General features: G+C 43.3%; 1 protein-coding gene and 1 long non-coding RNA gene across 6 annotated transcripts in view; one reads left to right on the top strand and one right to left on the bottom strand.

Annotated features, from left to right (window-relative positions):
• The window catches only part of diaph2 (diaphanous-related formin 2), a 391,770-nt gene extending 376,978 nt beyond the window's left edge, over window positions 1-14,792 (top strand). For all 5 annotated transcript variants that reach the window (XM_037076294.1, XM_037076293.1, XM_037076295.1 and 2 more), the window contains one exon: window positions 9,879-14,792. In XM_037076294.1, coding sequence (XP_036932189.1) covers window positions 9,879-9,943 — 65 coding nt within the window. In that variant the 3' untranslated portion in view covers window positions 9,944-14,792. The remainder of the gene's footprint in view (window positions 1-9,878) is intronic.
• Window positions 14,793-17,797: 3,005 nt separating this feature from the next.
• Window positions 17,798-19,128, bottom strand: LOC119007659. The gene is made up of 2 exons (XR_005071188.1): window positions 18,980-19,128; window positions 17,798-18,824 (listed from the first exon to the last, which is right to left on the bottom strand). It is a non-coding gene; the product is annotated as an uncharacterized LOC119007659 (long non-coding RNA).
• Between the last annotated feature and the right edge of the window lie 3,439 nt (window positions 19,129-22,567).

The raw sequence follows: 22,567 nt of genomic DNA, 5'->3' as shown, positions 1-22,567 counted from the left end.
TATCTTAGCTTCCATTTGTCTAACTATCTCTCTGTTTACTCGTTCACCTGTCAATCATGTGGCTTGCCTTGGCTGCCGCAGGTACCGGCACTCATTTGGCTGATACTGTCTCTGACCCCGCTGGCAAAGATTATTGGATAATGTAATTAGATTCCCATCACTTCATCTAAAGTTTTTACATTGTGTTAACCACAGCGCTATGTAATTATAGTAATACAGTTATGCCTGATGACACAAGCCTATATATATCGATGAGGGTTGAAATATCCCGATAATAGAAGGGTGACCCAGTCTGATAGACAGTGCAGAGTGTTGTTCGCTAGTTAAGATGTCAAATATTCAAGTTTAGACTGTGTTCTGCACACAACATGTGATCTAGATAGCTCCCTGCACAGAATCCAAAAGGAAGCAGGTCACCGCTTTGGCTCGGTCCAGTTCAGATCCGGCCTCAGTGGAGCAAGCCAGGCACTGATGTCCATGTAGTCAGGGGGTCTGGCCTCCCACAGAGGCCCAATCAGTCTTATAGGGTCAGTGACTGGCCCCCCTAGGCAGCAGAGTGCCTTGGCCTGATGGATTACTCTCTCTCCTGGCTCAGGCCTGTGAATACGCGGGCCTCGACTACAGGCCCCATCTGTGCTCTCCATGGCTTCTGCATGCCTTGTGGTCATAGTCTCAGGCTGCTGGTGGAGCCCCAAATCAAAATCTTCAGTCTTATGTGTATATTCTGACAGCGCACAGAGCCCTCGAACAGGGCTCTCCTAGTGATGATCTTATCAACCTATCATACATATCTTATTGACTTATCAAAATATATAACACGATTATTCCTGCCGAGCTCAATACAGCCTGTTGTTAGAGACCATTTAATTTTTATTTTATTGCATTTATGTTTTATTCAGGATAATTTAATTTCTGTTTCTTATTCCGATTCCAATGTCTGAATATTCTTATTAAAGAGACATTATGAAAGTATTTTACCATAAAATGATGCTACAGTGTTTTGTGATGGGGTGAATGGTGTCTCTGTACCTTCTGCACTATGTACCTTCAAGAGACAAGTTTCCAACACAAAACATTGTTAATATGTAATAAGCTCTGTTTGTAGTTAGCACCAAGTTGTTACAGACCAGGGATTTAGATTTACAGTGCTGTTGTATTTAGAAGCTGTAGTGGCGCCAAATTGCACAAAAAAGCCAACATCTACATAATGATGCTTTAAACATTAAGTGCTCTTTTAGTGGCTTTTTTAGTGCTTTTCTCTTATCGTTACATTGTTAAAGTAGTATTAAAATAACCATACTATCACATATTGCAGTAATATCTCAGCGAGACCATTGCAGGCCGACCCTCCACATATGAAATGTACTTGAGTTAATTCAAGCAGTGGCTAGTCAATAACAAGAAAAGTATGCTACTTTTTTTTTATCTCATCGCTCAGGCATTTTCCAGGTTGCATTTGTTGCTTTTCTCTCTCTCATGATTTATTTATTTTTTTCCTGTCGATCACACAAAACTGGTGATGTGCAGATTCATTATGAGGTTTAAATGCAGTGGAAATGCTCCACTTGCTGTGCTGTGCACAATGTACTGCACATCCTAACACCCCTAGACTTCTGAGCTCCACTGTATGCTCCAGTGCTGTTCCAAAGTGGGGAGATAATATCAAAGTAAAGTAAACTCAAACTGCAGGCAAACAGGTGGGCAACGCTTAGCAGTTTTGGGGAGTTTACTCTCGAGGATATTTGTTTTCTTTTATGGTTATACTTAGGTTGAAGCCTGCCTCCTGAAACTTGACTACTGTGAGGACAATCATGAATGGGAGTTTTGCCTCAGGCACTGATCGATCGCAAAAGTGTTTTCATATAACTGTTCATTTGGGCTGTGTGTGCCTCTGCTGCATCCCAGAATGCCAAGAGGCATTGTTCCGTGACTGAGGAATCAAGTCCAGCGGAGATATTTAAAGGAGATTTCTGAACCTGAGGGGCCCAATGAGCGAGCGGTGCTGACAGTAGCGTGTCGGGCTTGTTGTTTTCTATCGGAAATGTAACATATGTTAGCCAAGCTTTGAAAAGAGCAGTGTTTTATTGTTTTGAATTACCACATAGAGCTCGAAGTGCATACGGGAGACCTCGGGTTTGCAGCCAAAAACGACGCACAAACTTTCCCTCTCTCCTGCAGTTTTGTCCCTGATAGAAACCTGTCAAAGCTCACCCACTGAGGAGATGAACTGGTACTTTTCATCCCTCCTAAGAGAAGCATTTCCATATGAAACTCTGCAGTGATTTCCTTCCTCTCCTGAAACATATTTTGTGCCAAGCAGTCAGGAGCCATTACTCTCAGGCCGAGCTCCTTTTCAGCGTGGTTGTTGAGCGGTAGTGAATGTGCGCACATTATGTGCAGAGTGTATGTGGAAGCATGATAGAGAAATAGGCTGCATTTAGGCACAGTATGTCTGACAATAAAAGCACTACAAGGAGAGATGGGGGAGGGAAAAAAAGGGGGGGTAATCACGGCTGTAGCAAGAAAATCGTCCTTAACTCCAGTTTTTTGAGTGACGGTGTACGGCCCACTTTTTTGTCAAAGGGACTTTTTGGAAAGTAAATGGAATCCGTTGATAGAAAGTCGTGAGAGGCTGTTGGGGGAAAGAATGGCTGCATTCACTATCAGGGTCAGTCGCCAGCACTGCCGAGCGTGCACACCACCGTACCCGCTGAGATAGAGTGGTGATAGACGCACGGGAAGATTAACCACATCCCCGCGCTGTCAAACCTGATTGCATGTGTTATGACCACCGTGCTCTCTGCGAACCTCTCCTCGTTACCGTTTATCTCAACAGACTGTCAGTTAAACTCACTCTGCCTCCGAACACTGTACACAGACTGTCAAGCAGGAACGTCACCTTTGTATATGCGCAGACCTAATCTGAAAACTATGAGATTCAGTGTCCATTTCGAGTCGGAGTTTTCGCTACTTGTGTTTAGATTGCTTTCTGTGCTTCCTGGGTGTTTAGAAATCACAAGTGGTGGGCCTTGTTGTAGTAAACATTGAGGTAATGTCTGTAATAAGAGGGGATTAGAATGGGAACGGTAGGAGAGGGCAAGAGAAGGAAATTGAAAAAGAGAAAAAAGGCGAGACAGAAGGGGAAGATGGCGTGTATTAGTGTGTGTGAGTGGGAGAATTTCAGTATCTTGCCTCAGCATGTTTATCCGGGCCTGTCTAAGGCATTTCCCTCTCTCATGCCAGTCCGATCGCCTCTGCCTGCTCCGGCATGCTGAGAAAACACACCAAAACACATCAAGCACCAGATTGCAGCCCCCTCGCTCTCAGATCCCCTGACATTTGTACACTCCTCTCATTCAGGTGCCCACAGGTAACACACAATGCTGCGTTTTGACTCTGAGGATCAAAGATGTGTCCTCTGTCTGTCATGTTCAGTGTACTTTCTGATTGAAAGTAACATGTTTACCACCCATGGAGTTTTAGGACACATATGTAATCAATGAATGAAAATGCTGGTGATGGAGAAACTGAATATAGCAACATGGTTAATTACATTAAAAAGATGCTTTGAAGAAAATAAAGTGGTTTTTCAATGACAGAGTGAACTAATCTGCTCAGATTTAAAATTTCCTATGAAGTTCTATATGCTCTATATCTCACCTATATGTTAGTATCAGGCCCAATAGTGGCAAAAAAAAGCCATTCTGTATGTCATTTTAATGGCATTATAGGGTTTTTAACTTCCAGGAAAAGCTTTGTTGTTTTATAATGATGCTGTGGTTGTATGAAGAGAGGAACGCCACTGGAGTAAAGCTCAGGCCCGGACCACGCGGCTTACTGTACAAAAGCATAACTTTTCTATAAACACCCCTTTTTATAACTTTATTCAGTGATTCAGGTGAAACTGGGTCATGTTTTATGGAGAAAACATTTTGCTGGTTTCCAGTCTGCTGGCCTCGGGCTGGACTGCCTCGAGCCACTCTGAAAAGATAACCTGACTTGTTGCAAAAGTAACTGCTAACAACTGTTCTGATAACCAGTTGCTTTTTAATGCACACCTCCTGATGGGGGTTGTAAGCGGCCTCCAAGAACGATGATGGACGGTAGTTACAGTTCTGAGGTGATTAATGGAGTTTCCTGGTTGACGGCTGCTGATAGCTTTGTTGTTAGTGCCGCTAAATGTAACGTTAGCTGTCGTTAGCTACGGTTAGCTTGGTTACAAAACTTGCACTGTGTGTCTGTACAATGTTATCATCTTTTGTTCCCTTTTGTGAGTGAAAATGCACTCCTTAATGCCTCAAAATAATTAAAACAGATGAAAATTAGATTGAAAAAGTGACTGATTGATGATTAATTGATTTTGAAAATACCTTTTGCGATGCAACCGCTACGTAGTGCAACAACACCTGCTTGTTTTCTTATGTTCATTTAGATTTTAACCCACTCAGACCTGCGTGTTTTTGTCACCTGATGGAAGATGACATTTTGTTTTGTTCGCTTTTTTTTTTATTAGATTGTCAGTGAAAGAGAAAGACACCAAACAATAAGCCAAGCATGTGGAGTGCAGCAGCTGAAAGACAATGTGTTTTGCCTGTAGCCCTTTAATCTCCCACCATGCCTCAGTGTGTATACCATTCAGCTAGTTGTTATAAATCAATGACTGACTTGTAGCATCAGATAAAAAGGGGTCACTGACGCTCTTTTCTTCTCTGACCCGCCATCCCGTCGCCCTTCCCCCGTTCTTTTCTCCAGTTCTCCACGACTGAACTCATCTTTTCTTCCCCCCTTGCACTATTCCCCCCCTCTCCTCCCCTCTCCTCCCCTGCTCCACGTTTGGGGTGATTACTCTTACCGGTGAACGAGGGGCTGTGTTTGCCGCGACTGTAGTTTTGCGATACCCAGCCCATAACTTTCAGCAGGAAGAAATAGCTTCTCTCCCTCTGCATCCCATTTATACACCATATCTTGTTCCTGTGTAGGGAGTTCCATTACTCTGTAGCTTGGAGGCTGGCAGAGGGTAAAGCGGAAAGGGGGGGGAAAGGGAGGCGGAGGAGATGAAAAGAGGTGATAGAAGGTTGCGGCTGTTGCTGTTGCTGTTGATGTAGACGCTCTCCCCCTCCGACACAGAAGCAAACACAACGTGCGGATGTGCAGCGAGCAGAGATCTAATCACCTTTATTATGTTTTATCTCATCAAAATATGAAGTGCGGAGCGACGCTGGCGAGAGAATTAGACAAAGGCGGTGACATGTCAGAGAAATCTATGCTCACTTGTTTAGCAGAAAGGAGACAGCGAACGCTTGAGAGTAGCTGCAGCTCCAGTCCTGCCTCGTGATGCATCCTGTTTCTGGAGCTATTTACACACATGATTGGTGATTATGTGAACCTGACCTCGTTATCGTGGCCTTGATGAATATGCCCACTGTGTTTAGATGTAGGCCTCGAGTCTGATTATACCCAGACGATCTTCAACTAACGTGGCATAATCCCTCAAAAAAAAAAAAAAAAAAAAAACGCTTCCTGTTTATACTGGCCACCGAGAGGTAATTCCTCAAAGTATCCCACGCTTAAAGTGTTTGATAGATGACTGGCAGCTTTTTCCTTTTTCTTGCGGATCACAGAGCCTTATCATGATGTAATTCCACGTAATTAGCCGAAGATGACAGTAACACAAAAGTCATTACGATATTTAATCTCTTTTGGGGGGGAAATCCACCGGGGAAAGTGCGGCTCCGTCGTCTATCATAACGCAAAGCGACATCTCACTGGAGGCCCTCCAAACAAGTCGGGAGAAGGTTGGAGTTTACTGCGCCGGCTTAAGGCCTCTGCTTTAGCTGTTTAGTAATCTTGGCGTCCTCCCCTCCTCCCATTACCCTTGTCTTATTCAGAGCCTCTCCCTTGTGGCAGGGATCATCATGATATACACGCAAGGATACGCTTGTGTGTGTTAGAAACAGAGGGGGTGTGTGTGCGCGCAATTTCCTCAAAGCGGTGCACTGTGCCGTTTCCCCGTGGCCCCGCTTGAACACTTAAGCAACAATGTATTTCCTCCTGTGTGTGTGTGTGTTTGTGGAAGACATAGTGTGTGAATTTGTGCGTGTGTGTCAGTGACTTCCCTCCTCGCCATCCGCGCACCCTCATCGAAATCCTCGGTGCATTTAGTAACAATTTTAGAGAAACGTTGCCAGCCAGCATTTAATTAAGTTCTGGTGTGCCAGCATCTCCCTGCTGTAACGTGGAATACCTGCTTTTCTTTTGTCAAATTTCTTCTCCCTGTTCCTCGTGCTCCTCTGTGTCGCGCCTACTGTAACTTGGAAAGACGCCGCCTCTGGGAGAAGCAGGTAAAGAAGCCATCAAAAAAACAAATGCAAGTAGAAAAGAGTCGCAATCAGTGCTCTGAAAAAAACCCGTAGAGTTTGTCTTTTGTGTGGATCTCTCCTCCTATCCCCCCGGTCTCACTTTGTTTCCCCTCTCTGTCTGAATGTGAGTGTGTGTGTGCTTGAAGAATTCAATTCAGTAGAGGCTAGTAGTAATGTTTCTCTCCCAGTAGAAATGGCTGCTGTTTGTTCAATTGTTGTGATAGATTGATGTGGGGTGGGAAAGGATGGGCTTTTATGCACCTGAAGATAGGAACAGAAAAGTCTTTATGAGAAGCCAATAGCTCTCCGCTCAAGGATCTTCTGATGGGAGATGCATTTTGCTGGAAATTTCTCCCGTTTTTCAGCAAAGTCTTTGACGAAAGCTTTCCCATGTAAACAGGCAATTGGGGCAAGACGCAATTACACCCGAAGGGACACTTTCTTTTTCTTGTTATTCCGTAAAAAAAGGCAGCCTACTGTTTGACATTGTTCCTGTAGGGATTCACACCAGGGATCTGCATTGTTTTCACTTTACACAACATATAAAATGTCTCTTCAGACAACAAAGCCAACAAGTGTGTGCTGTTGTTAAGTGCACAGTGCTCGTGTTAGTACCAATACACCTGTACTCTGAATCTATACCAAGGTCCACCATAAGTATGTGTATTGGTGAGGAGAGCTGCTAGAAGAGTGAAGGCTGGAGCTCTGTTTGCTAGGAACACAACAGACCGATTTGCTACAAACCACAGATGCAGAAAGACATACCTGACAAATGAAGGTTACTTGCTCATCAGATTAATTTTCTCCTTTTAAAAGAGAAGGTTAAGAGGTTAGTGGTTTTGGAGTTACTTGTGGTGAGCAGTCTGTGGCATAATCTGACGTGTAAGCTACAGTTTTCTGGTCCACGTCCGCGCAACATGTTAAAAAAAAAACTGTCAAAGTCACATGTCGGTCAGTGGATTTAAGATTCAAACTGTGAAACTTTACCTCCCCCTTGATTTCAGTTTTGCACATGAAGTTCTCTCTGGTCAGGTTTAATAATACGTAATATGCAACAACAGTTCAGACTTTCAAAATAAAGGCTACATGGTCAAGTTTTCAATAAGACATGATACACGTCTAATTAGACTTTCAAAATAAAGGCCTTATGGTACTTTGTTAGGTTTAGGAGAAGATCATACTCAGGGTTAAAATAACTACTTTTATCCTCTAAATCAAAGTAAATCCACTCAGGTAACTTAAATGACCTAATTTAAGTCACTTTCTTAGGTAACATAAATTATAAACAGATCATTCTTTACTCTTGGTCACAAAACGGGACATGAACTCTGGATAAGTCCTGTGAATAACCCTCCCAACCACCCACTGACTTAACTACTGCAGTAGAGTGGCGCTTAAAGGAGTGACACTGGAGAGGCAACTACAGCGTCCAGCTTAGAAGCACAGGTCCAGTGACCAGGCTGCTGTATTTGACTCGTTGGGAATGAGACCAGACTGGTCCATGCAACCGAAGAAGTAATAGAAGAATCTTTACAGTGTGAAAAAATGCAAAAGAGTGAAGAGTGGGAGTTGTGACAGAAAGATACAGTTTTTTTTTTTATTGTCACACAATATATATTTATGTTCTTATCACAGTTTTTAAAGGTTGGTTTTAATGGTGGTTAGTCTGTATATCATGTGTGTAGTGTGACTGAATTTTACACGTTGTTGTGCTTGACTAGAAGAAATAGTGCAGTCCTCATTCACTCCCCCCAGCAGTTGTGATCTTTATAGGTCTGTTTGTGGATTGCTCCCATTTGTCTTCTGTGATTTAACTTGTTTTTTCCAATTTATGTATTTTTTTTTGTTTTGTTTCGTCTTCCCTTTGATCCTTCCCCACCGTCTCTTTCCCATCCTATTTACAGTAATAGATGTAACCCAAGATGACCCCACATTAGAGACAAAGCGCCTCTATTCTCCCAGCTCGGATTTTAATGCTCCTCTGATAGACTGAGGGGTAAAGGGGACTGCTTGCAGAGAAATGAGGTCGCAGCAATTGGGCTTGCAAATGACTGACAAGGACGGATTTTGTATGAGCTACTTTTTCTTTTCTTTTTTTTTTTGGAATTCTGTCCTCGTTTTTTTGTGTACTATTGATGTAAGTTTGAAAGGAGCGAGGTTGTGTAAGTTCTGTTTATAGACTGAAGCACCTGTGGACGTAGAAATGAGTGCACGGATAAGCAGTGATGATGGTTTTTTTTGGACACGCTGGCCGAACATGTTAGTTTTTAACAATCACCTAATGCATATGGATGTATGTTAAACTGAAAGAAGAAGAGGATGCAGAGCCTTTTCCTTCCTCTCTCCATTCCCTCCTTGCCTCTTTCTCCATATCTCCTCCTGTGCACCATCTGCATTGTGCTTTGTATCCAATCTGAAGGAGTGCTCTCTGTTCTCCACTGTGAGGCTGGGAAACTGTGTCTGTCTGTGTGTGTGTGTGTGTGTGTGTGTGTGTGTGTGTGTGTGTGTGTCACATTTTTGTGTATGTGTTACTAGCCATCACAGTCACTCTCAGCTCATTACCTGACATGATGGATGGAGAGGGTGCCATTAAACAACGCCCAGCCCGGGACGCCTGGCACCCTACAGCTGGCACTGAGTAATGGGCATAGTGGTGGCGGCACGCTTGGAAACACCGGGGAGTCCTGTGTGGGTGTGCCTGCAGTCATCTCCATGGCTATGCTTCCTGGTTCTGTCCGGCCTCCACCTGCCACCTGGCTGCCCGGTGGATGCCATGGGCATTTCTGGGCAGGCATGGTTGGATAGCATGGGAGTCAGTGTTTGTATGACTCTGTCACAGTACTGGCAACTGAGAGGAAAAAAAAAACTCAAAAGCGATACTGGCTCTGCTTTCTGACATCAAACGCCACAGTAAAGCGCTGAGTGCCACCGATCCCCAGGTGTTTGAGCCACTTTAAACTTAGGATTTTGTCTTTATCTGCATTTCTATTAAAAGGTTTGCAATCCTGAATGACTGTATAACGCAAACAAGTTGTTCTCTGTCCCTCTGTGACCTGGATGTAATGTACATGCCGTCTTATCACTCTCCTGCCTCCCCCTTGTTTTCCTGTTTGTGTGTGTGCACCCGCATGTGTGCATTTACTTTGTCTCCTGTGCAATGCCGCATCTGATGTGAGAGTAGTCGAGGGGCTCTTGAGTGGAAGCCTGGATCAGGAGCTGAATGGAGTTACTATGACACCAGACACAAGCACCTCAACTCCAGCAGCTTCTTCTGTTTCTCCGTCCTCCCCTGCTGCTCGACTCTCAATCAGCCTGGATTTGCTTCATGTTGTTTCTTCTCCCCTCTCTCCGTCTCCTTTCTCTGCCTCACTATGTTTCTCTATACAGCCTTTCATTTAGTCGAGCTCTTTCGTGCCAGTATGGATCAATGTAACAACACATTTTTCTTGTTCTTTCTCAGTCTCACTCTATGTTTTTTTTTTTCTCTGCTTCTTTGTCGTCTCTTTCTCATCCGAACAGACAACCGCCGTGCAGTCCTGGAAAGGTCTCGTTCGCGCCACAACGCAAATCACCAACCTCGATGATCAGCCGCGCCTACCACAAGACGCTAGATAAGTGCCAAAGAGGCCTGCGAGGTGGAGACCAGGAAGACAACTGACGGAGGGGTGGACCACCCCTAACACACACGAGAAATTACCCACACACACACATGTACACACACACACACACACACACACACAACATCATGCAAGGAACACAAAAAAAGCCTAAAGGATCCACACGGAGCTGGAGAGTCTACAGAACACCATACACAGACATTTGATTTTCAAATTGTTGGTTCGACGCCTTACATATTTATTCAATACTTCTCTGTCAACGTTCATGTCCTGTCTAGATGGTTCATAAAAAGCAAAAATAATAATAATAATAATAATAGTAATCACATGTTTAAGGCTGCTGCAGTTTGAAATGAAAAGCTGTTTTTTTTTTCCTGACTTGATTTGAAGCCTTCTACTAATCAACATACCACAGTTCACACGCAGGTCTGATTTTTACATGAAACAACATGCAGTGTGTTGAAAAACCGACACTCTGCCGAGATGGACTGTACCATAGTGAGTGTTCGTCAACCCGGCAAACACACCACACACAGTGTATTCAACAAGAGGGAAGCAGGGCCAGCTCTCCCGTAAACGGAAGACAGGGCGAGGCTTACAACACCACCCGTGTTGGCGAGCCCACGACCTGCTGAACGGTGAACTCTTAACGAAAGAGGGAGCGGTTGCTTAAAGAATGTTTGGCTTTTTGTTTCCCTCCCTCCTTCGGTCAACATCAAGAGTCCACATGGATCATTTTTAATTTCATTTCATATCCCACAAGAGCCACGAGAGCCGAGGCCGTCACAGCATGTGACTCATGGATCTTAAAACTGTAATCTCCATTTTGACAGGATGCTTTTTTTTTTTCTCTTCTTGGTTGTGTAATATCTAACCAACGCCTCGGGGGTGCTGATCTCTGTCCCAAGGTCGCTTCTGCTGTTAACATGAGAGACTGACACATTTCTAAATGCATATAACTGCCTAGAGGAGCGAACATGACCCGCTGACCTTTCCTGCGGTCACACAGGTTTTCAGTGGGGGAGGCTTGATTATACAAGGGTATTAGAATGTTTCTTTTTTAATATTAATCTGTTTCATTGTTTGTGTTTTGTTCTATATGAATGCGCCCCTGAAAAAAAGTCGAGAAAATCACATCTGTTTTGGAGAAAAGCGGAAAAAGTTTGCTTCATATTCCCACAGCAGGTTTTCGATTGATTTTTTCAAATAACAAGTAAATAAAAAAAAAATAAATAAAAATAAAAATACAAGGTCTGCAGGATAACCAAGACATTCAGTTTTGCCGGAGCACATTTTGTTCCAACAGACATGTAATAAATATAAACAGGGCTAAGCAGCTTAAAAAATCCACAGCTGAGATTCCAATGGATCCGTTAATATTGCAGAACAAAATGTGAAATGTTTTAAGGCTCATCTGAACCACAGGAGATATTTTATTCATTCATTTAAAAAAAAAAAAAAACCTTTGGGAGAGAAGCAATCTGCTGAGGAAATCCAGTGAATCAAACACTAAAACCTATTAAAAGCCTGTTTCCTGGTGGGGATCTGCCAAAATACTTAACATCTTTTTCCCAATAACATCTCTGATGAAGCATTCTGCATCCAAACAAACACCTGATCGCTTGGTGGTCCTGTACAAAATAGCTGAAGCTCCTCTGTTATTCTTGGCTCCTCATGTGGGTCCCACCGTGGCACAGCTTCTCCACGTGAACAATTTATTCATATATTCATGCCCGGGGTGGCCCTGTCCCCTCACTGCCCCTTAACTGTAAGCAGATGCCACAAAAAAAACAAAAAAAACCCAACAGTTGAATCCACAAAGAGAGCAGGCACGGCTGGAATAATCGACTGAGGGGGCACAGAAGACAAGATGATGCTTGTCTTAGCGAGTGAGTCTCGCAACGCCCTCAAATTCCCCAGCACTAATGTCGTAAGCGACTCTCCCACCAAAACACAAGTCACCTTCGTAATACCATAACTCTGCTTTAGGCCTTTGTGTGTCTGTGTGTTTGTGTTTGGGGCGAGTGTGTGCTTGTGTGTGTGTGTGTGTGTGTGTGTGTGTGTGTGTGTGTGTGTGTGTGTGTGTGTGCGTGTGCCAGCTCAGTAATCGGAACAGGAACCCGGGCAAAATAGGATTCCGTGTGCTTGACTCCTGGGCTGAATAGATGGAGATTTTTCATTTAAACAATCTGCCAGTGCAGCTTGTGATGTGTCTGTTTCATGATGCCTCCCTCTCCCAGCTTGCATGCTTCCGAAAAATGCAATTTTACACATCATCTCGGCTCAAGGTGCATCCACAATGCTCCGAGAAGTCTGAATATTTAAGAAGACAATAATTCTCCTCTGAATATAAGGTTTTCGAGCAGTCGCACAGAGAGAGCGCAGAGAATGAGGTTTCCGCATAAGGGATTCTGCACAGATAGGAGTTTTTGAGGATGCGTTGTGTACAGCAGATATAGACGTGCCATCAAAGGCTGTGATTTCCTCTTTCTAATCACGACTTATCCTTTTGTCCTCGGCGCCACCACGCCTGTGCAGTTCAAAGTACTTAACAGGACCCTTTTTTAAAATATAAGTTCTCCATCAACGCCGACGTCTCACGTGACGCTCAGTGTTTGTTCACCTGCTGATTGGATACTGTACGCCGATGATAATTCCAATGTATATTAGTCTTTATGACTAATTTGACTTAATTCATTATTTAATCAATACTTTGTTTTTGTTCACATGTGCCAACAGAACACACAGTTCTCAGCATACAATGACAGAAAGTTCCTGTTTCTTTTTTTTTTTGTTTGTTTTGTATATCAAAGGGAGTACAGGTCTCTTTTTGTCAAAGTATAGAAAAGATTGTACAGACATAATAACTTCTTTTTTTGTAATTTTAGCCATCGTTTAATGAACAATGATCCCGTTAAGAACTGTCATTCAAAGTAGGAGATTTTGATGTGATTACAAAATGATAGTCGTGTGGTATTTGTTCTCTGAAACACTCAAACATCTTTTGTGAGATGTCATTTATTTGACGTTTTAAAGAAAAAAACTTAAAAAATAATAATAATAAAAAAAAATTACCTTTGTCATGATGCCATCATAGAACGTGATGAGCTAAAAGCTACAGTGTTCGCCATTGTAGAAGTTCCAGATCGCGCATCTTTTCCAGGCAACACTGATCCGTCATGGTTCCTGAGGGTTTTGTTTAGTTATTTCCTGTTTTATTTTGAAGTGCTCTTCTCACGCGCCATGTTTCACTCTAGATCCATGTTAGCCTCTGTACTGTTTCCCCAACGTCAGCCCTGTGGCTCCTGTGTCCCTCATGTTTCTCATGTTCCTTGTGCTTCTTTGTTTGGTACTTTATTTACTTTTTGTATTTTTTATGTTCTTTGTTTCTCAGCTTCACCCCTGCCTGCCCCTTTTGTTTTTGTTTCTTGGACTTTGTATTTTGGTATTTTGGATGGATTTCATTTTTCTATGTGGACATCAGCTTTTTGTTTTCACCTGCCTCCCTTTGTGTGTCTTGTGTTTGGATCCCTTTTAACCCTGGACAGTATGAACTGACCAATACCAACCCAGCAAACAAAAAAAAAATCTCTGGTGGAGGAGTTCAAGGAGTTCTGCTACACTTGTGTAGTGTTTGCAGTCAGCCGTCAAAAGCTCTTTGGAATTAGAGCGCAGGTTGAAAAAAGGGCGGGAAAAGGACGGCGGGAAGAAGTGAAAAACAAAACCTGACACGTGAGGAGAGATAAAACAGGAACTAACTAGACCAAAAAACTCAAACCATGACGTGATCACCTCGGACACTATGAATAGAATAAATGCACCGTAAAACTTTAAATGGCTGAAAACGTTAAAAGTTCAAATATTTTTTTCTCAATGTGAGCAACTACAGCAACGACTACTTTCAGTTGTAAGGGGAAACTTCTACAATGACAACATTCCTCATCGTCCCTGTAAAAGTGATTGTCGTGTCTCTCCCTCATTCCATCGTTTAGGATAATCAGACTGATGTGTTTTTTATAGGGAATAGCCGGAGAGTCTCAGGTCGAAGCGCCTGAACTGTTCCATCATCTTAGTGTGAGAATAAAAATAAAAAAACGGCCCTCTGTGTGCTCGGGCCCATCATCCCATCTGTCTTTTAGGTTGTGACTAACAAACCCCCGAAACCCTATGATATGACTTGTGCTCATGGTAATTGTGAGAAGAACGAGGAGGCAGGGGTATGAAGGATTTATCAGAAATCGTTTAAGGTGCCATTATGGTGGTGATTGGTGGTAATTAAAAAAGGAAAAAAAAAGTTTGTAACTCACACTCACTGACTGTGCACTTTACCTCACACGATCTACTGCTCAGGCGGAGAGAAAGAGAAAAAGAAAAAAAAAAGTTGTTTGAAATGTTTGATTACGACTTCGCCACTAACAGAGTGAACTATTTGCAAAGTATTTCTCTCGGCAAACAGTTCCAGCTGCCACATATCCACTTCTTTTCCCGCTTCGTTAGCGCTTGCTATTGATTTTTCCAGGAAGGCCGATCGCGGCTGAATCAACAAGCGGGCGCTCATAGCTGTTGACAAACCCTGTCCGACCGTGATGTGTAAGCTGCCATATCCCTGCCTACCTTCCCTCGTTGTCATCGAGTATGTTTTATTGTCTTAAGAAACATTTATATTTGTAACATTTTAAGTTTATTTGTATCTTTAAGAACATGAAAAAAACAAAACAACGAACTGGTTATGCACACTGTCCTTCCATAGGCTATGTAATGGAATATGATACTAAATAATAACCACTTTGTTATATAAACTGATTTCTGAAAGATACCGTTTGTCTCTGTGTCCTTTTTTATTCACACGTCAGAAGTATTGAAACGTTTTCCTTATTCAACTTTATTCTTAAGGTCTATTTCACCTTTTTGGGGTTTTTTTGTCACCGCTCGGGGTCTTAAACATTACATCCTCGGTGTACTTTGTGGCGGCGCAGAAGATACCTGCCCCGCGCTGACTTATGGACAGGGATTACAGAGAGCTCTAGGTGTTAGCGCATGATGAATGGGACAGCTCCTACCTATAAAAGCAACATATTTGGACCTTGGTGTCCCCGCTGCTTTATCTTCCGCAGTGTCAAAGGCAAAGTGATAATGCTGTCATGTCCAACGGCAGCTTAGGGAAATTACAACAGAGTTAGAGAATACATACACAGAAGAAATTGCCCTTTTTAATCATTTTTTTTTTCCCCCCAGACCTTCAAATCTCCCCAGTGCCCGCATGTTTCAGAGGACAAGGTGAGAAGAAATCCAATAATTTTGTCGTGATTTGATCGCGAAGGATTTGACGCGATAACCAGTGAAACGTTTTTGGGTTTTTTTCCAAGGTTTTCAGCTGGTGTCAAAAGAAACAATCATGCCTGATTCTATTACAGGCGACCTGAGTCTAAAATTAATAATACATGTGAGACCAGATTTTATTTTAGTGAACGTGGGAAAAGTCAACCGTGTGTTCATGTGTGCGAGCACTCATCGACGCTCGCCTCTCCTCGCTCGTGTGTTCCTCCCCTGTCTGGCTCTCTCGGTCCCAGGAGTGAGTGTCAAATGGCATCGTGGAGCTGTTCCTGTCCCAGCCCCTTAGCATTAACCCTCCCCTCCCAAACACACTCAGATCCAACCTCGTGTTCTTTCCTGCATGTGCCATGTCCCGATTCCATGCTGCAGCGTGACATCATAAAATAAAGGTTGATGTGTGTGTGTGTGTGTGTGTGTGTGTGTGTGGGGGGAGGGTGGGATTAAACCCGCGACCACGATGGCCTCTGTCCCTCGTATGTGTGTGTGTGCAAACGACATGTTCAGAAACACACAAAGCTCTCCTTCGCGGGAAAAAAAAAAAAAAAAATCTTGGGACTGATCTTCTCCGAGTCTCTCCTCCTCCCAGTGTGCAGCCAGACAGATGGAGATTCATCTCTCAACAAGCTGTGATCTGTGTTTAGAGATGTGTGCTGCAGAACACAAGTCTAATTAGGTTTATTGTTGATCTTGGGAGGTTAATTTGTACTTGGCTGCAAGTAAACATGCTGAAAGAGGCCAACCCTAGCTTCCCTTACGAGGCGGCAGCTAAAAAAGAAGAAGGCGGCTCTTTTTTTTTTTTCCCTTCCCTTCTTGACTTTCCAGGTGATTCAGAAAGATTACACCCCCGCGCTATATTTGTCTGGTCTGGTTTAATTGCGCTCCGTCGCGAGGGGGTGAGAGATCCGTCTTGGTTGGGATGGTGGAGCTAGAACTGAGATACGGACAGTGTGTTTGTCTAATGAGCTGAGGGTTACAGTGTGTGTGTGTGTGTGCGGCAGGTATTCTTCATTTACTTCACCCTCCCTTCTTCTTTATGTTTACGACCTCCAGGTAAGTTAGCCTTGTCGAGAGTCTGAGAAATGAGCGAGGCCCACACAAGTTCTCTTTTCCACTCCCCACCCTCCTTCTTCACACACAGCGGTGTTTCTAACGCGCTTGGTGACAGAGCAGTTGTCAGCGGGGAGTACAACATAATTATGTTTCATTTTGCATTTCCACCTACTTGAGAGTACGCAAACACGGAGGATGAGACAAAGCAGACAGTCGCGGTTCCCTCCTTACCTGAGCTAATTCTGTCGGAGGAGAGATCTTACTCGCTCTTGCTCGCTTGATAAATGTGCGCACGTGTTCGTCGGCGGAGGGATTTTCTCGTCCTAACGTTCTGCAGGTGTTCTCGGGCCCAGTGTCGTCTGTGTTTAAGTGTGTCAAACAGTCTGACCGTCTGTTGCAGGGGTCCTCAAACTCACCACACAAATAACAAAATAGCATTTGGTCAGTTTATTTCCAACCACATCTCTCACATCTCATGTCTGTAATAACTAACTATGAAAATGTAGAAGAACACTGAGGTGTCTGCACAGTTACACATTCAACGAGGCCTCTACGGAGCACTAAAACTGAATTTATCTGTCATGTCAGGTTCACAGCTGATTTAATGTACACATTTCCATACAAGCATGAAGAGACAATCCGGTCAACTTTAGGCTGTAAGTTCTGTAAATCTCTCATCAACAGAGTCAGGTAATGTCCAGAAGATGAGCTATTCCAGATGAAGTGGAGAAAGGTCACTCCTCTTTCTCCTACTGGATCAAGAGACCCTCAATACACCTAAGTGATCAATCAGGTAGGTGCGGGCAAAGGGAAAAAAGCCCCACACAGGCAGAGAAAATGGGGTGGTAAATGGTAGATTTCCTAAGGTCGAAGTTTCGAGAGGATTCCTGATGGAGCAGAGGGCAAAGCATTGGGCATTACTTTGTCATAGATTTGAGAATACCAGAGGGCGGCCGCCCTGGTTCGGACGCAGGCTTGAGATCTTTTTGAATAAAGATTGCTCTATCATTCCACCCAGCCTTGCCTCCGCAGATTCTTTTGTTAACACACGACACACCGACACCTTTGATGAAGACAGCCTGGAAACTACAATACAACAAGGAAATTATTGGAGAAAGACTACTGACTACCTGTTGATGCAATCTTTTCTTTATTAGAATTTTCAGAGAAATAAATGGAATATTGTCAATATTTCAGTAACAAATGAATGAAAGTGCTGTAATGAAAGAACACGAACAGAAGTAGCTGTCTGAAGAAAAGAAAATTGTCTGAAAATGATAAAAAGAATGAAAAATTAAATCTAAACTTTCCCATAAAAACAACCCATGTGGCCGTTCAGGTGTTGATGTCTGAGTTAACTGTGTGTACCTGAATGCACCATGCAGGTCAAACTTAGACACAGACAGACAGCAGAGGAGCGAATCACAGATAAATGTATTAATGAATAATATGTTTTTAATTTGGTTGCAGACATTGTAAGAAAACGTGGAGACATGGAGACTTTTTCTTTAAGCGATTTACTTGACAAATAGAAAACAGCGTAAAGAGAAACAAAATGTGGAGACTCTGCAGCAGCGAGAACGAGGCACTTTTAAGAGCTGACATTCTCTCAGCGCTAATGCATGAAGCGACAACACACGCCGCTCTCAGCGGTTAACATCACCACAGTGTCAACAACAGGAACATGAGCCACGCTGACATCGCATTCATCCATGGAAATGATCTCAAGCACCAAATCAAAAGAAAGGACACAAGCTGGATCGTTACAATGCTGCTAGTTTGTTCACCAGTGGCCAAATCTGGTACTGCAGCAAAATAAATCCAGTAAGCAAGCTGGTTTTCAACTAAGAACACACCAATATGGAGATCCTGGGTTGATACGATACTTAAAATAGCCATTTGGCCAATATTGATAAAGACCTTTTTAGATTTTTTTTAATTGTTATTTTTTCTCTCTTTTGTGTGTCGAAGGTGCAAAAACATTCATCCCCCCATTATGTATTACACGGTCTGTGCATATAACATTCATATAACAACCTTTAGATGAGCCTTCTTTCCCATGAGAAATGTTCTTCTTTCAACAAAATAAAAAATAGCCTCAAAAGCCTTTTAGCATGCTGTTCCACCACCTACTCAAGGAGGGGAATTTTTCAAATAAATTACTGTAATTCGGTTTGAATGTGGAAGAGCCATGAGTAGCCTCTCCATCCGCTGTGCGTCGAGTGCTGCTCATGCTCTTTGTTTAAGATGCTCATCAAAGCAGCGTCCTTTATATCTGAGATCCAGTGAAGTCGAGATGCACGATCAGACTCCCTCTGACAAAAGGATGGAATCTTGTGTCTTTATATCTTGCAAACTGCGAGTCGTCCAGCTTTGTACCGTACTGATACTCCGACACGGACGACATTTTCTTCCCCGTTGAATTGAAAGCGGTGTGTCTAATATCACTTTGTTGCTGTTGTTCCTGGAACATCATATTTAATGACAGCTTCAATGCCGACAGTTAAAGTCCAAACAGCAAGTAACAAAAGGGCAGACAACCAAAAAAAACAAAAAAAACTGGCAACACAAAGGCAGGCAAAGGAATATAACAAAGTAACACAGAAGTGAAAGACAAACCAGAAAACCACATGGAACAAATGGGGAGCACAGGGAGCACACGGGGACTGGAGAACAGGCACAGACGAGGGGTGGACGAAAACAGATGAACCAACGAGACGCAGACTGAAATGCAATCTAAACTACCGAGGGGATGAGATGCAGCTGGAGAGAAGGTGCTAACTAGACAGATGTGAGACAGGTGTGTGTGTGTGGGGGAGGGGTCAGCCTGGGGTGGAGCACAGGAGGGAAACAGCACACTGGGAACACGGGTGAGCAGGAAGTAGAAAGTTAGAGGATACGCAAGACCAACTGAATCAGAAAAGGGGCCCAAATTAGATCATCGTCACCTGCTGCAGACAAAGATGGGGCAATTATTGCTTGTGTTGTTGGATGTTGGAAATTACTTTAATTTAGAAATTAAAGAGGAGGGAAACCAGCAGATGTTTGCGCTGTTTGATTAATTTGATTAGTTGTCTCCGCACTAATCTCACGCCTGCCATCTTCACTCCTCTGCGCCCAGACTCAGTGTCATCTGACCACAACACGTTGGTTTTTACTCCTCTCTTGTCGGACACTCAAACCGATGATCTTGACTCTCTATCATGTTTTATATATATTTTTTTTTTCCTCTCTACCCTGGAGTCAGTGGGAGTCACTTGTCACCACGTTGGTCCAGTCGGCCCTGTCGGAGTGTAACTTCTTACAAATCAATATGTTGTTTTTTCTTTTTTTTTTCACTACATGAAATTTTAAAATGACCCCGACAGCAGATGTGTCTTCTTTGTCGCTGTACTTGAAATGATGGCTAGTCACACCGTGTCCAATAATGTTATTTGACACTGACTGATGGCGGTATTAACCTAACTCGGGAAATTGAATGCTGCCAGATTTTCTGCAGGAGCCTGTGCTTCAGTGTTGGTCGAATTAAAAATCCTGCATGCTTGCTATTGATCACTGGTACTGCTGCATTCAATACTGCTTCACCCCCTCACACTTCCAGGAGACATTGCTCCCAGCAGGGAGAGGGTCAGCTCAGAGGAGACTTCAACCTGTCAGAAAAAATTCACATCTCGCCCCTCATGCCTCCCTTCACCATCCAACCCCCTCTCTGTCTCCCACGTCTCCCATGCTCCCTCCCTGACACCCATCACTCCTCTTTTCCTCTGCTACCCTCCTCCTCTTGCCATTTGATTCAGATCACTGAGTTAGCCCCCGTCTCCTTTGTCTGAGGCTCCATTTTGCCTGGCAGATGGACAGGAGGAGATGGACTCACATCGAAGGGGAGAGAGTATGTGTGTGTGTGTGTGTGTGTGTGTGTTTTCATGAGATGGAAGGAGAGAAATGAAAGGGGAGCAAAAAAAATGCTGAAACTTTTCTGGGAGGTAAAAAATGTCAAACAGCAATGAAGTGAGGAGACTTTTATCTGTCAGACCTGCGTGAGGTCCTGCCTCTCAGACTGCTGAGTGACAAGACTGCAGTTTAAAGACAGCCGAGATGCGAAAGCGAGGGCGACAGAATGAGTTTACCTCTCGTTCGCTTAGCTTGTCATACAGTATCCGCCTCATCTGTATATGCCCTAATTTTACCTCAGCCAAATGTGTGATATCAAAGGAGGCCTTTTTTAAAAAAAAAAAAAAAAAAATTTCAAAATCAAATATTAACCCCCTGGGACGATAACGAGGCCGACAAAACTTTTACTTCAAAAGTAGTTAATGTTAGGAAGATTAGTAATCAAGTGTGTTGGCTTTTTCTGGTTGCATGATCTTTTTTTTTCCAAGTCTCACAATATGGCCCAAAAGTGGTTACAAATGGCTGACTCACTGTATACTCACTGACATGCCCTACATTACTCTACTACTAAGCTCATGCTCTTAGCCCGTGGCAGTGCCTCCACACACAGCGCAGATGCAGGGCCTAAGAATAGAGGAGGGATTGATGGATGTAGAAAGAGAGGAAGGGAGCTTGGTAATTGGGTAAGTGCCCTTCTGGATGTGGAAGCCTGAATAAAAAGTTTTTTTTTCTTTTTTTTTTTTTTCATAAAAAGCCCTCTTAGGATCATTTCACTCAAAAGTACATAAAAGCTCTTTCAAAGTTTCTCTGTGTTCTTTGCCCTCAACTGAAATAGTCCCTGCGGAGAATGCAGAAACACACAAACACTCACGCACTCTCTCCTGAAAGACGAGGATAAAAGGGTTGACCCCGCCAATACAAACTTACATGCAAGCACACGAGTACACACACAAACACACACACACATACACACACGAAAAACAGAAACACTCATAAAAAATAGAGGGCATTCCATTCAGGCCTCCGAACAGATTTTTTTTCCTCTCTCCAGTTCTGCGTCTTAACTCCAGATTATTAATAATGCTCTAGTTGAAACATAACAAGTCATTTTGCACTGAAAGGTTTTAAAGTGTGCCAGCAGGAAAAAAAAAAAAAAAGAATGGAAAAAAATGGAGACTTTTCATCTTTTCGTCGCCGCGCCCCAGCAGCAAATAATGACTGGGCGAGCTTCTGGAATGGCCATCAGAGATAACGGCGAAAGAGGGAAACGCATGATTTCACTCAGGAGAGACTTTTTGTCACTCGGCTGTGGAGGAGCGCGAGCGGAGAGAGACGGGATGAACTGAGCTGCTGTAACCTGGAGACATGATGTCAAACACAACAGTGCAGTGTCAGCGTTGAGCTAGCTTAACAAGCTGACAGACAGCTCACAAGTGAATTATTCTGCCGTTTCTTGTAACGATGCAGATAATGACTTTCCTCATATAAATTAATCTAGTGATTTCTTTTAAAAGGTCCCATATTATACAGTTTTTCATCAATTTCACACAGCTGTCAGAGATTCAACAACACTGTATTCGATATGCATTGTCCCAAACCCATCTGTGGTCCTGAATTTTAGCTGTCTAAAAGTTGCTGAAGTGAGCTGACAGCAGTCTGTTTGTGTGCCTGCACCTTTAAATGCTAATAAGCTCTGTCTGTCAACGCCTACTTGCCTGCTACACGCCCCTCTCAGGAAGAGGATGCCTCTTGTGCTAGCGGTAGCATGCGCTAATGTTTTAAGGTGGATGTATCGCTATGGTTTTCTGAGATGCTGTTGTTCAACCGAACCAGTTTGACCCAGAATTGGACCCAGATGGAGAGGCTCCCGAAGAAGTACAGACTGGCTGCAGCAGGACTTTTCAGAATGGTCAGTGTGTCTGTATAATGTTAGTTTGTTTGTATGTGTTGTTACAGTTACTACCATGAAGCTAATGGCTAAGCTAGCGAAAGCTGTGTTTGTCTCCAACACAGTCTCCAAACTCTTGGACACTGTTCACATCGTCTCTGTCTCCAGTCTGCACATGTTTACAGACTTTTTACTGTGACAACCAAGCTCTATTGTAATATCATCAACATTAAACTCTCTTTAAACGCCATTGCATAAGCGGACCGAAGTGGAGCTAACTAGTTAGTCAATGTCCAGCTGACTTCACCAGACTCATAGGCAACTGTAAATATAATCAAAGTGCGGCGACACTTACCTGTGGCTCAGGTGCAGTTGCTGGGTCCAGTATGGTTTGGACTGATCCTTTCAGTGTCAGTGTCGAGGCAAAG

Source organism: Acanthopagrus latus, chromosome 18 (assembly GCF_904848185.1).
Source record: "Acanthopagrus latus isolate v.2019 chromosome 18, fAcaLat1.1, whole genome shotgun sequence".
Lineage (NCBI taxonomy): Eukaryota > Metazoa > Chordata > Actinopteri > Spariformes > Sparidae > Acanthopagrus > Acanthopagrus latus.
This window is presented reverse-complemented; position numbering and strand designations above follow the sequence as displayed.